Below are 14,777 nucleotides of genomic sequence, written 5' to 3'. Positions count from 1 at the left end.
TGAAAAAAAAATATAAGGAGAAAAAAAAAAGTTGTCGGCACGAACAACACATGTATTAGACGGCGAAACATGTAATTGTGAAAAAGAAAAACTATATGTGGTGTACCATGGAAATAATGAAATGGCTTTTTTTATGATATGACATGATGACTTTGATGAGGCATTTTAATGTTAATGTGACGTTTATGTAGATTATAGATTTTTCTGTGATTTTAATTTAGAAAAATAATAAAAGTGGAGAAAATGTGCCTACAAATTCATTTGGCTTATTTAAGTCATAGTCATCATAGGAAACTACTTTAGATTTATAAACATCATTTCATGACTTAATTGCATTTCAAAAGTATTTATTTAATATTAAATCTAATTTATAAATTTATGTAGTCCAAATTTAAAACATTTTAAATATAGTATTTATTTTTACCTTATTTTGTTTTTTTATTACACTGATTTATATAATTTATTGTACTTCTATAATATTAAACTTAGGAATTAATTGAAGAAAAAAAAAATAAGAGAAGACAAAAAGTTGTAGAAACTGATTGAAGGTAATTGCACAAATTGCAAAACTGTTGAGCTGGTCTTACTCATTTTGATTTACTTCAATAATATATATAATAAAATTACAATTACTGAAAGCTATAAAATAGGAATAGTTTAAGGGTAATAAAATCAGAATTAATAACCAACATCCTTCCTTAATTCTGATTTGGAACAACCTTCATGTCCAACATATCTCTTAACTTGATGAAAGCATCGATCTTCGCTCAGTGAAAATATCTGCAATCTTGCAATCTGATCTTCTGATTTGTAGTATTCCAATTTGATCATGTTCTTCCCAACTTGGTCTCGCAGTAAGTGATATCGAATATCAATGTGTTTACTTCTTTTATGAAAAAACGGATTCTTTGCAAGATTAATTGCAGAGACATTGTCAACATAAATCTTAATTGGAACATCTAGATTAAAACCAATTTGAGTCATGATATTGCTAAACCAAATTGATTAACAAGCACTTGTTGTTGCTGCTACATACTCAACTTCACAAGTAGATAATGCAACAATTGACTGTTTCTTTGATGACCACAAGCAAACCGTCTTTCCGATCATAAAACAATTACCACTAGTGCTCTTCCTCTCGTCTCAATCTCCACCCCAATAACTGTCTGAGTATCCGACGATCTCAATCTTTTTAGATGAAGAGTAAAATAGACCAAAATTTGTAGTACCTTTGATGTAACGCATAATTCTATTTACAACTTGTAAATGAACTTGTCGGTAACTCCATGTATCGACTGACCAATCCCACAACATAACATATGTCGGGTCTAGTACACATGAGATATCTAAGGCTCCCAACAATCTGCTTAAAGTATGTTGCATCTACAGTTTGCCCATCACCTTCCTTCGTGAGCTTAATTCCAGCTTCAATTGGAGTCTTAACTGGGTTTGAATCCTCCATCTTAAACTTCTTTAAAAACTCATCAACAAATTTCCTCTGATGAATGAAGAGTCCATCGTCTCCTTAGATGACTTCAATGCCCAAAAAGTAGAACATAATACCGAGATCAGTCATCTCAAATTCCTTCATCATGATATGCTTGAAATCACCAATCATGATATGCTTGAAATCACCAATCATTTTGAGATTACTTCCTGTAAAAATCACATCATCAACATAAAGACATAAAATTAGAAAATCTCCATAATCATTAGTCTTTACATAAAGACCATGATCTGATGCTCATTTTTTTGAATCCAGTGGCATGAAGAAATGAATCAATCCTTTTGTTCCAAGCTCTTGGTGTCTATTTAAGACCATATAAAGCCTTAGTTAGTCTGTACACCTTCTCCTCTTTGCCAGATTGTATGAAACCTGGCGGCTGCTTTACATAAACCTCTTCATCAAGTGGGCCATTTAGAAATGCAGACTTGACGTCCATTTGGTGAATTTTACATTGCCTTTGTGCAGCTAAAGCAATGATTAATCTCACTGTTTCCATTCGAGCTACAGGATAAATATTTCTCCGTAATCATAGCCTTCTCTTTGCTCAAATCCCTTTGCCACCAACCTTGCCTTGTATCTATCAATCTCACCATTTGCTTTCACTTTAATCTTGTACACCCACTTCATATCAATTGCTTTGTGTCCTTTTGGAAGATCAGTGAGCTGCCATGTATTGTTTTTCTCAATCGCCATCAATTCTTCATTCATAGACTCTTTCCATTTTGGGTGTTAAATGACATCTGCAAGTCTCACAGGTTCTGAATCTGCAAGAAAAGCAAAGTGAACTAAATCTCCATTGTCAACAACTTCATCATCAAGATTTACTTCGCAATCTTGAAGGTGTACAGGTTGTCGTTGATGCCTTTTTGGTCGCTCCATCATAGTTGCAATTGGAGCTGCAACTTCAGGTTGAATTACAGCTTCAGGTTGAACTGCAGGTGCTTCACGAGTGACTCTGTCTTCCTCTTGTTCGTGATTACTATCTTCTTTAGCACAATTGACAAAATGATTATCACGTTTTGATCTGCACTCATTTCCATAATGGTCACGTTTATGGCAGTTATAACACTCCACATTTGATTTATTATACATGTCTCCTCATCCTCCGCGCCAAGAGTTATTTGAACTTGGATTGTGATTGGAACCAATGTTGTTTTGCTTAAGGCCTCCATGATTCTAGCCACCACGACCTTTACTACAATAAGTACCATGTTTATAAAGTCTGTTCAATTGGTTTTTTAATATTATTGTCATTGACCTCTTCAATTGCGGCAACAACATGTTCAAATCTGGGAGTTAAAGATCTCAAAATCTTCTCCACCTTTGCCTGCTCCGAGTGTGTTTTACCATTGGTTTTCATCTGATTTGTTAAGGCAAAAACTTTATTTATATAGACATCAACAATCTCTGTGGTTTCCATCTGCAGCAGTTCATATCAACAATCTCAAACGTCTTGTCATTCATCCCTTGATGGATGAGATAGAAAGCCTTATTGTCCTTCTTTTTTATCACGATGCGCTACTCGTTGCACCTCAAATGCATTAGCAACTAATGCAGACACTCCACTCTTAACAACATCCCATAACTCATGATAATCAAACAAAACTCTATATGCACACACCACCGATTGTAATTTTTTCCATCAAGGATAGAGACTGATAATTGAGTAGAATTCCTGATAACATGATTGTAGAAACTGATTGAAGGTAATTGCACAAGATTGTAGTGATCTTAATCATTTTGATTTAGTTTAATAATATATATAATAAAATTATAATTACTGGAAGTTATAAAACAAAATACTAACGGTTTTGTGTTAACGGCTCTGGTGTATTAACTAATATATAAATATGGTGTTACTAAAATATTATATATAAACGAGTGATGGTAAAAATGATGGCAAGAAAATTGGGAAAAATGAGATTAATTAAAGATAAAAGTGATTGTATGAAAAAATATTAAATAATAAATTATATAACTTGATTTTTAATTTTTATTTTGGTTTTCATTATCAATTTATTATTGTTAAACTATATTTAAAATAGAAATATTATAATCCTAAAAATAAATTAAGTTATAAATTATTTATTAAATATTTTTAGTTTTTATTATCTGTAATTTTTAAAATAGAATCGTACTAGAAATATTATAATGATAAATAAGACATATAAAAAAAGACAAAAAAAAGTTGTATAAAAATATATTAAATAATAATTATATAACATATTTAACAAGTATTTATATTATTCTTCATAAACTATGTTTAATTTGAAATAAGTATTTTAAAATGTAACTAACTTTTTGAGTAACGGAGATTGAATATAATGGTTATACTATATTCAATCCAAGCATATTTCAAAAATAAATTTTAAATATACATGTTTACTCAATTTTGAAGCGTTCAAATTATATATCATCCAATATTATTAATTCATGAGACATGTTAGTTTTCTTCTCATCATGTTTAAACATTTAACATATAATACTTTGATCAAAAGTCATATCAATTGAGTTTCTCATCTTATTTAATGTTTAAGCGATAAAAAAAATCCACATTTAGAATATGGTTTCATTTTATTGTAGAGAAAATGCAAAAGATATATATTTTTTTTATATAAAACAAAGAGTTAAGGATGAATTAAGAAATTAATATCTAACTTTTTTTTAATAACTTATGTACTGTTTATTTTAAATTTTGATATTAAAATATATCTAAATGATACAAGAATTACTTTTATCATTCTACTTCTTATTTCACTATTTGTTATTAAAAATAATATTATTACTTATTTCACTTTATATTTTTCTTATAATTACAAAATTATAAATTAAGTATGACTTAAAAAAATATAATCTGTGATATATGGATGAATTTCTTTTCATCCTTTCTCTTTCAATTGTCCCTAATATATTTTGTAATTTACTAAAACATTACAAAAATCAAAATCAAAATGAAAAATTATAGAAAATGGAAAGGTAAAATAGTTTTAAAAAAATACTGTAGAGAATAAATGAATAATTAAGCTAAATTTATTGAAAATTAAACTTTCAAATACTATAATTAATGCACTAATGGAGAGTAAAATAACTTATAACATATATTTAACGGTGGCAAAATTTATTTTCTTATATATACAAAAATAAACCTTAATCACACAGCTTGGTAGGAATCATGTAATGATACTTCAAGTTATAAAGCAAATATAGCCATTATGAATAATAAGATCGAAATATAATGTGCACTCTAAGATAAATTTTATATATCTCTCTTGCATAAAATATTATTTTTCTAACGGTGAAACAAAATATTGATTATAATTTACATTATAAAAAAAGTCATTAAATATAAACTAATTTTAGATAAAAAAAATTAGTTGATATATTGATTAAATTAAATATTATTTTAAATATTATAAAAATTATTATTGATATATAGTTTTTAAATTGATATCTAATTAATTATTAATATTTTAACTATCAAATTTAGAATCTAATTAATTGGTAGTTAAAACCTTCTAATTAATTAAATATTAATATATAATTTCTAAATGGGTATCTAATTAACTGTCAATTATTAAATTTAGAATCTAATTAATTGGTAACTAAAATCTTTGTAATAATTATAATTTTATTGAATTAATATATGATATAAATTCACAAATCTGATTACAAAATTTATTATATATTTTTATTTACACATTTTAAAAGTAAAAATACTAATTTAAAGTCTGATAATTTTATAATAATAAATTACACATTAAAAAAATCTCTAATTTAAAGTGTGATGGTTTTTTTTTTCAAATTCATTTTTTTTAAATTTTTAAATTCATTTTTTTAATTTAAAATAACTAACTATCAAATTTATTATATTTCAATATTATAAAGAATAAAATTGAAAAACCAAATATGTAAAAAAAATACTTTATATATTGTCAAGATAATTATCATAAATTGAAGTGTAGTGTGTATTGTAGTGTTATCTCTTCCTCTTCTCATAATTAGTGGACGATCTATTTTGTATTGTTTTGTGTTTATTTTTTTTCGTAAATTATAAAAATATTTTGTTGATTATAATATAACAGATAAAATAAATAGTTAATAAAATTTGTATTATTTATCTTGTGCAATAATAAAGAGTTAGTTACATAAGGATATTAATATTAATATTAATTGTCTCTTTTCTAATTCTTAGTTATTTCTTTTTATAAATATGAATAATCTTTATTTTTGTTTTTGTTGATTTTAGTATTTATTAATTGATTCTTTATCTTTAGCTAGACCTAGAATGAGTGTACTGTTTTATATATTCTCATACTATTTGTTTTGATTTTAATATATAATAGAAGAGATATTCATTCTTATATCATTTTTCTTTCTTCTACTATTTTGTTCATCTCTATTATCTTTTATTCATTTATTTTCTATTTTATAATATATTATTTATTATATCTTGTTAATTTAATATTCTTTTAATTTTAAGTGAAAATTGAGCTAGAAATAGTAAAATACAACACTGAATCTCTCTTGGTCATATTTTTATTATTAGTATAATTATTATTAAAAAAAAATTTGTAATTGATTTATTCATGGTAGATTTATTTTATTTTTTTTCCTTCGTCAGTGCATTTGTTTTATTTAATTCACCAAGCTTCTGTCCCTATAAATTTGTATTTGATTCTTTTAGTTTATTTCTATTTGAGGGAGGAATGCAACAGCACTGCAACAGAAACTATAATGTATTATAGAGAAAGAAATATAAAGTGGAAAAGTAAAAGAAACTACTATTAATTATAAAGTTACTTAAACCTAACTAATTCTATAAGTTTCTCCAATTATTAAAAGGAGCAATAGCCACCAAATGTTTTGCCAAGTAAAAAGACTATCATAATTGACCTTATTCCGTAGCAATGTACGCAGACATAGAAAAGGAAAAAAAAATGAAAGAAAAATAACAGAAAAAGACAAGAATGAGAAAAATAACAGAAAAAATAAAAAATATGTAAAGAAATTAAGAAAAACTGTTTTTTTTGGCAGCACAAACATGGGGCAGACAGAGCAGGAATCGGGTAACCTTACGTCTCTTTTTCTGATTTTTTGTCAACAGAAAAAAAAAACAAACTCAGTAAAAAAAAAAATCAGATTATTTAAAAACAATTTTAAAAAAATAACAATAAATCTAAAAACTTCAGGTAAAATTGAATTCATTTAAAAATAAAAAATAAAAAATAAAAATCCAACCAAAAAAAGGAAACAGGATTCCTATAATCCTCATGCTTGGTTTTTTCCGTTCACATTCTTCATCTTCATTCTCTCTCTCTCATCTTTCTCTCTCCTCGCACCAAACCACACCAGCTTCCTCCCTTCATCTCCTTGCTTTCTTATTTGTGGAACCATTTTTGTCTCTTCCTCTCTGATCTTTCACAGGCTCCTCCTCCCCTTTTGCTTTCCCAACCCGTTTGGCGAAAAAGTTCATTTTTTGGCCCCTTTTGGGGTTCCTGTACGTCAAGGATTCTGTTTTTATTGAGTCAATGGGGTCCTATTTTTCTGAAATTGCGGCCTCAATTCGTGCTTTCTTGGGGTGATTGATTTGGGGTGAAGGAATGTAGCTGGAGGAAGCGGTGTTGTGTTCTTGATAACAATTTCATCCTCATTAAAGGTGGTGGTGTAAATTTCTTCAATTTGATTCGGTTTTTGTGTACCCTTTTGTCCCGGATACCCTGAATTGGTACTAATTTGACTTGGCTGCGAAATCTCATTGGATTTGGGTGGGTCTTTGAAGAAAGTTAGGATATTTTGTTGACTCAGGTGAATCTGTGGGTGTGGAGTGTTTTTTTTCCTCTCTGTTTGGGATTGTCACAATCACTTTGAATTGGGCACGAATCTGAGCAGAATAAAAGATCATTGCAGCTGCTGCTGGTTGGAGGTGTGTTGAAGGTCGTTTCATTATGGAGCATGTGATTGGTGGCAAGTTTAAATTGGGAAGGAAAATTGGGAGTGGGTCTTTTGGGGAGCTCTATTTAGGTATGCTCATGTTTCTTTTCCCTTTTTGTTTTGTTTATATGCCTTTTATTGTATCGTTTTGCGTTTTTGTTGCTGTAAAAAATGTTAAGTTATATTCTGTCTTATGTTAGGTGTTAATATACAAACTGGAGAGGAGGTGGCTGTTAAGCTGGTATGTTAATTTTCTTGAAGCTTTTGACCATTTTTCTGTCTGTCTGGATACGCCACACTTTTTTTTTTTTTTATATTGAAATCTTTCATGAATTTCTGGAGATCGCTTGATATATTTGTGTTTTTCTTTCTGGTGGTTCAGATTGTATTTATACTATATTATCTTAAATATGCATAATGATGTTAATCATCACCTTGTTTTAATCTGGTTTACTTCTACGTTCTATGGGGTCCTTTGTTATTCTATGCAGTAGACATTGTCACTTTGGATGTGAAATGTCCTGAATTTTTTGTTGATGCTACGGGAGTTCCAACAACCAACAACGATAGATGGAATTTGACATGAGTAATGATTTATGATTGAAGTAAATAATAAAAGAAATGTCATGTCTTGCTGTTGGTCTCTTGCTGTTGAGGATTAACTTTTGAACAATAAGTGGATGATCTGTTCTTATGCTTGAAGTGACATGTGGAGTGTCATATTGTTTTCTTTGCACTTTGTCTTGCAGCTGCTGGATACTCACTTTGCTTCATATTTTTACAACATAGTTTATACTGGTCTCCTCTTCATATTTTACTGGTTTTGGAGATAATTTTTTTGTTACTAGTTAATGGTATTAATTACTCATGATATTCTACATTTCAAATTTCTAACAATGCCATCTTGTTCTCTCAAAAAATTCCAGGAGCCTGTGAAGACCAGGCATCCACAGCTTCACTATGAGTCAAAACTGTATATGCTTCTTCAAGGAGGAAGTAAGTCTACATCGCTCTTTCTTTTTAATATCTAGGATACTAAAAGTATTATCTAATTAAATGTGTCATAATGTTTATATTTACTTATATGATATATTTCTCGCTGTTTTCTTTAATCCTGTTGACATGATTGGTACACTGGATCTTCTAGTCGAGAAATGAAATCAGAAAGAACTATTAGTCTCAAACCTTGCCTTCTAAACAAAATATTGAAAATACATGATAGAAAACAATCAACATTTTATGTTTGAGTAATTGAATATGCCTCCTTTATGAAGCGGGGATTCCCCACCTCAAGTGGTTTGGAACTGAGGGAGACTACAATGTCATGGTTATTGACCTTCTTGGACCAAGTCTGGAAGATTTATTCAATTATTGTAACCGGAAGTTCACACTGAAGACTGTGTTAATGCTTGCTGATCAGTTAGTAAGTCTGTATGGCAATTTTTTTTCCCAAGAAGGTACTTTAAAAAGTTATACTAATGTGTTATTTGTTTAATGTTTTTCTTTTTCTTTTCAGATTAACAGAGTTGAATATATGCATTCAAGAGGTTTCCTTCACCGTGACATCAAGCCCGACAATTTCTTAATGGGTTTAGGACGGAAAGCAAATCAAGTATGTTATTGTTGAAGATAAATTCTTCTGATTTTTGTTTGCTTATTTTTTTTCTTTCTTTTCTATTCCCTTATCTAATGTTGAAGCAGTATATCTATTTTGTGATGTTTAATGAAGAGGAATAGAAGAACCTAAACAACCTACATTCCTACATATAATTTTCATTGGCCTAGAAAAAGCTTATGATAGGGTAAAACAAGTCTTCTGGAAGACTTTGACTTAGAGAAGAGTTTGTTGAATCGTGTTTCATATGTTTGATTTGAGCTTTCAAGGATATGTATGATGGATGTTAAAACTGGTGTTCAAAGTTCAAAAACATGGCAGGGTCATTTTTGAGCTGTAATGTTTATGCCTTGTTATTGAAAGTTCTTGTTGAGTACATCCAAGGGCCAATACCTCAATATATGCTTTGTTATTGAAAGCTCTTATTATCCAAGAGCCAATGCCTCGATATATGCTTTTTGTAGATGATATCGTCATAGTGAAATAGTGTTTAGAAAGAATAAATTGAAATCATGTTTAGAAAGAACAAATGGTAAACTCAAGTTGTTGGGAGAAGCTTTAGAATCACATGGTTTATGATTAAGGGCTCATTTGTTATAGCTTCTTTTTGTTAAAGAGTGACATCTTTTTAATAAATAATTGCTTATTTTAGTTTCAGGTGTTTGTGTAAGCTTTTAAAAATATTACCAGAAGTTGAAAAGAATATTAAATATGATTAAAATCAGAAGCTGCTTTGAATAGCTTCTTGTAAAATCAACTGCAGTTCTTAAAGAATTTTTATTCTTATGATTGTAAACAAAATAAATTAGATTTCTTTTTTAAAATCTCTAAAAAATAATCACTAGAATATTTTATACAAGAATAACTTCTTTTCTAATCTTCAACAACTGGCTTTAACAAAAGTGAAGTGGAGTAAATAGACGTGCATCTTTTTTCTGATTGAAAGGTGTCTCAAGCTCAAAAGGAAAATTTACAGCACAGTCTACATTGGGTAATAAAGTGCCAACAAAAAGAATGATTCAAGAAAATATATAAGATTATGAATATTACATTGAATAAAGTAGGAGGAGCACCTACTGGGGATAACATAATCACATCTTGCGGTTTGGCCATTGGTCAGATAAATAGGGGCAACGAGGATATGGAAGTATTCATTAAAAAAATTATAGAGTTAGTATGAAATGGGAAATCCTTTGTGAAGAGGATATTCTTAGTCATTCAACAAGTTTGTTCCTTTCTTTTGTTTCTCTCAATTCTCATATCCCTTTTATGGGTTTGTAACATTCTTTCATTCTTTTAACTTATGGATGTTATACATGACTTGTTTTACCCATCTTTTAATTCCAATCTATGTTATAATAGAATCCAATTGTGTTGTCCAACTAAAATAAAATGTTTGACTTATTTTGATAAGAAATAACTTAGTTACATGTTCAAATTTCAGTTTTTTTAATTATACGTCCTTCTGTGTGTTATTTCAGGTGTATGCCATTGATTATGGCCTTGCAAAAAAGTATAGGGATCTTCAGACTCATAGGCACATACCATACAGGTTGGTTCGGTGTCATTATTTAAGGAGGGTGCAATATTTTGTCAAACATCAACACTTAAGCAAACCTAGCCTATATTAATAATTGCACTGATCTTCCCCTCTTTGTTTGTATGCATTTGATCACTTTGCTAGGTTGTTATGCATTTCTGCTGTCTTCTATTGGAAACTCTGCACTTAAATGAAAGTGTTACTTTTGTACCTTAATAATACTAATTATTATTATCATTGAACTTGCTCCACCAAATTACCACTGGTAGAATAATATGTGATACCCACCCAAACCCAACTCACAGTATTGGAGTTCTGTTGTTTGAAATATATCCTCCTCGATCTCAATCAGTTGTTGTAATAATTGTATGTATTTTCCGTGTATAGGGAAAACAAGAACCTTACAGGTACAGCACGCTATGCAAGTGTCAATACTCATATTGGAATTGGTGAGTAATATTTTGTGCTGATTTTTTTCTGCTGACAACAAAAGATTAGTGGTAAATCATTACATTATTTTTAGACTTGAATGTTTTGTATAAGCTAATTATATTTATTTAACTGGTAGAACAAAGCAGAAGGGATGATCTGGAATCTCTTGGTTATGTGCTCATGTATTTCTTAAGAGGAAGGTTAGATAATTGAGAAATGCTTCTACCTTTTGACTTTAAGAGGTTTGATGTTATTACATAATTTTCTTACCATCAGATTTCTTTCTTACATTTTCCTTTTTCAGTCTTCCCTGGCAAGGACTTAAGGCTGGCACCAAAAAACAAAAATATGATAAAATCAGTGAGACAAAGGTGTCCACTCCCATAGAGGTATTATGACTATCTGGATCTGTCAGGTTTTCGGGAGAAAGTAACTCTGGATCTTGACTTGATACTATGTTAGGTTAGATATTCTGATGCCATTGAGGCTTATAGGAAAGGCCAGGCTTGAAGCCAGCTTCACAATAGTTTGGGCATTTTGAACAAAGTATTCTATTTCTATTAAATACTTAGATGACCAAATGCCCTCGGGTTGATGTCCACTTTTTTATTCTTAACCCTATATTAATCCTTGCTTTCAACAGTAGGCACTTGCATAACCCGTAAATATTCCTCTTCTGTCTCATCCTTTTTTGATTTTATTGATCCTGTTGAATAATGTGCTTGTATAAACAGGTGCTTTGCAAATCTTATCCCACTGAATTTGTATCATACTTCCACTATTGCCGATCATTGCAATTTGAGGACAAACCAGATTATTCATATTTAAAGAGACTTTTCCGAGACCTGTTTATTAGAGAAGGTATGTGATGCTATCCTAGCCCGGATGGTTTTCATCAGTATGTCCCCAAAATATATGGGACAATGAATGCTGTATGTTTTACTAGAAACTTTTAGTGTATTTAGTGGTTGTAAATTGATCTTGTCATTGTTTATATAGGCTATCAGTTTGACTACATTTTTGACTGGACTATGTTAAAGTATCCACAGATCAGTAGCAGCTCAAGAGGGCGGGTTAGTACGTTTGTGCTTGCAAATTTTGGTTATGTTTTCTGTTGTTGGTCACTTACTGTTGTTGTAATAGCAGCATGTCACTGGCAAGGCAGCTATGCAAGCAAGTCCACATGTACAAAAGCCAGAAAAAATCTCAGGTTCATTCTCTTTCAGCTGAATAAGATACAGAAGTTTTGAGTCCTAATGAGCCTGAACTTGGGCGGTCAAACTTTTAAATTTAATATATGCTGTGGCTCAAAATCGTTATATGAAAGCAGTCAGCTATAATTATCCTTTTCATGGTGCACATCAATATTTAAACTAGTTCAATGTTCTCAAATTCCATTTTGGGTCATTCAATTTCTTTCAGTTGGGAAAGACATTCGAGAGAAATTCTCTGGTGCAGTTGAAGCATTCTCCAGGAGGAATCCTGCAGGTTCAAGTCCTCATGTTGATCACATCAAACAGAGGAGTTTTGAAGATGTACCGATGCAAAAGGATTTGGTAATATTGTTTATCTAACAATAGTATATTAACCACCATTTGATGCTTTTCATATGAGAATATTAGAGTATTGTTTGACAACTTATTTCACTTCCTGTTTCCAGTTTAAATTATTATAATTAAAAAAAATCTCAATTTTCTTCTTAAAATTTGTGCAGAATATGATGAGTGTTGAATGTAATGGGCTTAGCCTATAGTTTATATTATTCTGTTATTATATTATTGATTCTGTTATTATTGACAGCACTATGGACAGCACAATAGTGGTCGATATGGCAGCAGTTCTAGAAGAGCCATGATCACATCAAACAAGCCAGTTTCCTCAGGTGACCATACTGGCAGGCCAACCATAACTGGGAGCCGTCCATCTGGTGTTCATAGAGTTCAACCGGCCTACGACACCAAACAAGCAAATCATGCACGCGGTTCCTCCGCCAGAGGCCACCGTGATGATACTCTGAGGAGCTTTGAGCTCCTCAACATCAGGAAGTAATTAAGTGAAGGGTGTGTCCTTTTGTTTCCATTTCTGTATGACACACCTGAGATGCAAGAAACCAAAGAACGGAAGTCATAATGACTTCATCTCCTTGTACCAGTTTTGGACCAAGGTGGACTTTTTTTCTACCCCCAGAATTGCTTCAAAAGGTTTCTCAGCCACTGTAACGTCCAGAAGAGAATTCAACTAAGATTCTTTCTTATATTTAATTACTGTACTAGATGAGACCATGTTATTGTTTCTTAACAATGAGCTCCAACGCTGCCTCTATGTTACATATTAACACTGCTCCTATGTTACATATTAACACTGCCCTTAAGAATGGAATTATTCACCAGCTACTCATTTCTATTTTTAACATCATTTTAACTTAAGCTAAAGGAAAACTGGAGCAGTATTACATACCTTACTCATGCCAACAGTAACACAAGAGTAAGAAATAAGAGGAAATGCAAATCTCTGATTGCATAAACTCCACACAAATAAATGAGTTTTAGCTAATTACGTACTTTATTTATTCTTCAACTTGGTTCTCTAGGTTATTTTCTATTACTACTATTACTAATTATTACTCTCTCCACTCCAACATAATTCTATAAAAGTTTTGATTTGACTTATGTTCTCACTTTTTAATAAAACATTTATATATTTTCCTCATATATTCTTAAATTAATTATTTTCTTTTTGTTATTCAAAGTAATATATCTATGAAAAGGGTAAAATTGTTTTAGTTAAATGACTTCAGCAAGTGATGTCTTTATTATTGTTCTTAATATGTGTATAATAACCTGAATGTGCAATCACGGAAAAAGTAATTTGAAGATTTTAGACGTAAAAAGACAAGTCCATAAAGAACTTTTATCATTTTTTAAAGTCAATTATATTGTAAAAGATTATGAATATGTTTTAGTTATTTTTCAGTGCAAGTATTCTGTTATAAATATTATTGTAAAGGAATTTAATTTATATAAACCTTTTTAAAGTAAATATACATTTTTCGAAGATGTAGAAAGTAAATATGCATTTAATTCCTTTTAGTTTTCTTGACTTAAGTATATTTTTTATGCGGTAAAGGAACTATTTGTCGAACTTTTATCCTTTGTTTGAATTAGAGAGTGAAATTAGAGAAGTGAATTTAAAATGATTTAGGAGAAAAATATGAAGAAAGTGTGTGTTGTTTGAATTGGAGAATGTTAAACTAGATTTGTGAGAAAAATTTATTGAAATTTGTGAGTGATATGATGTTTGTGAAGAATTTTCAATTTTTTAGGTGTAAAATTAAGTTTACAAATTTATCCTTGTTTTTCAATTTTTTTTTAAATAATAAAAAAATTATTTATTTACATATTTTTTATAATTAATAATAAAAATATTATTATATAATTTTTATATAAATAATTATATAAATAATTATACTTATTTTTATTTTTATTAATTATTATTATTTATTTTTATTTAAAATATTATTAAATATTTTATACAAATAAAACTATTATTATTTAATAAATATATTTAATTATTATTAAGTTTTTAATTTATATTTATTATCATTATTTTAAAATTTTATTTTAATTAATAATAATATTATTAATTTTATAATTTTATATATTAATTTTAAATATTATTATTATTTTAATATTTATATTGCTATTAATAATAATATTTTCTATTATTATAAATATATTTATGATATTATTATT

At 29.3% G+C, this 14,777-nt stretch overlaps 1 protein-coding gene across 5 annotated transcripts; it reads left to right on the top strand.

The window, feature by feature from the left end:
* The first annotated feature begins 6,777 nt into the window (after positions 1-6,777).
* On the top strand, positions 6,778-13,418 carry LOC137829961 (casein kinase 1-like protein 6). 5 transcript variants are annotated; one of them, XM_068637008.1, is made up of 15 exons: positions 6,778-7,163; positions 7,313-7,528; positions 7,639-7,679; positions 8,365-8,434; positions 8,713-8,861; positions 8,955-9,050; positions 10,535-10,605; positions 10,981-11,042; positions 11,162-11,225; positions 11,330-11,414; positions 11,760-11,886; positions 12,025-12,098; positions 12,172-12,235; positions 12,448-12,581; positions 12,826-13,418. In XM_068637008.1, exons 2-15 carry the CDS (start codon positions 7,453-7,455, stop codon positions 13,072-13,074), a joined length of 1,362 nt encoding a protein of 453 aa, XP_068493109.1. In that variant the 5' UTR covers positions 6,778-7,163; positions 7,313-7,452; the 3' UTR covers positions 13,075-13,418. The 5 variants fall into 5 exon arrangements, with proteins under 5 accessions (XP_068493109.1, XP_068493105.1, XP_068493107.1 ...); XM_068637004.1 differs by having other exon boundaries at positions 12,169-12,235; XM_068637006.1 differs by having other exon boundaries at positions 6,778-7,312; positions 7,415-7,528.
* The last annotated feature ends 1,359 nt before the right edge of the window (positions 13,419-14,777 follow it).

Source organism: Phaseolus vulgaris, chromosome 7 (genome assembly GCF_051622355.1).
Source record: "Phaseolus vulgaris cultivar YP4 chromosome 7, ASM5162235v1, whole genome shotgun sequence".
NCBI classification, from domain to species: domain Eukaryota; kingdom Viridiplantae; phylum Streptophyta; class Magnoliopsida; order Fabales; family Fabaceae; genus Phaseolus; species Phaseolus vulgaris.
This window is presented reverse-complemented; position numbering and strand designations above follow the sequence as displayed.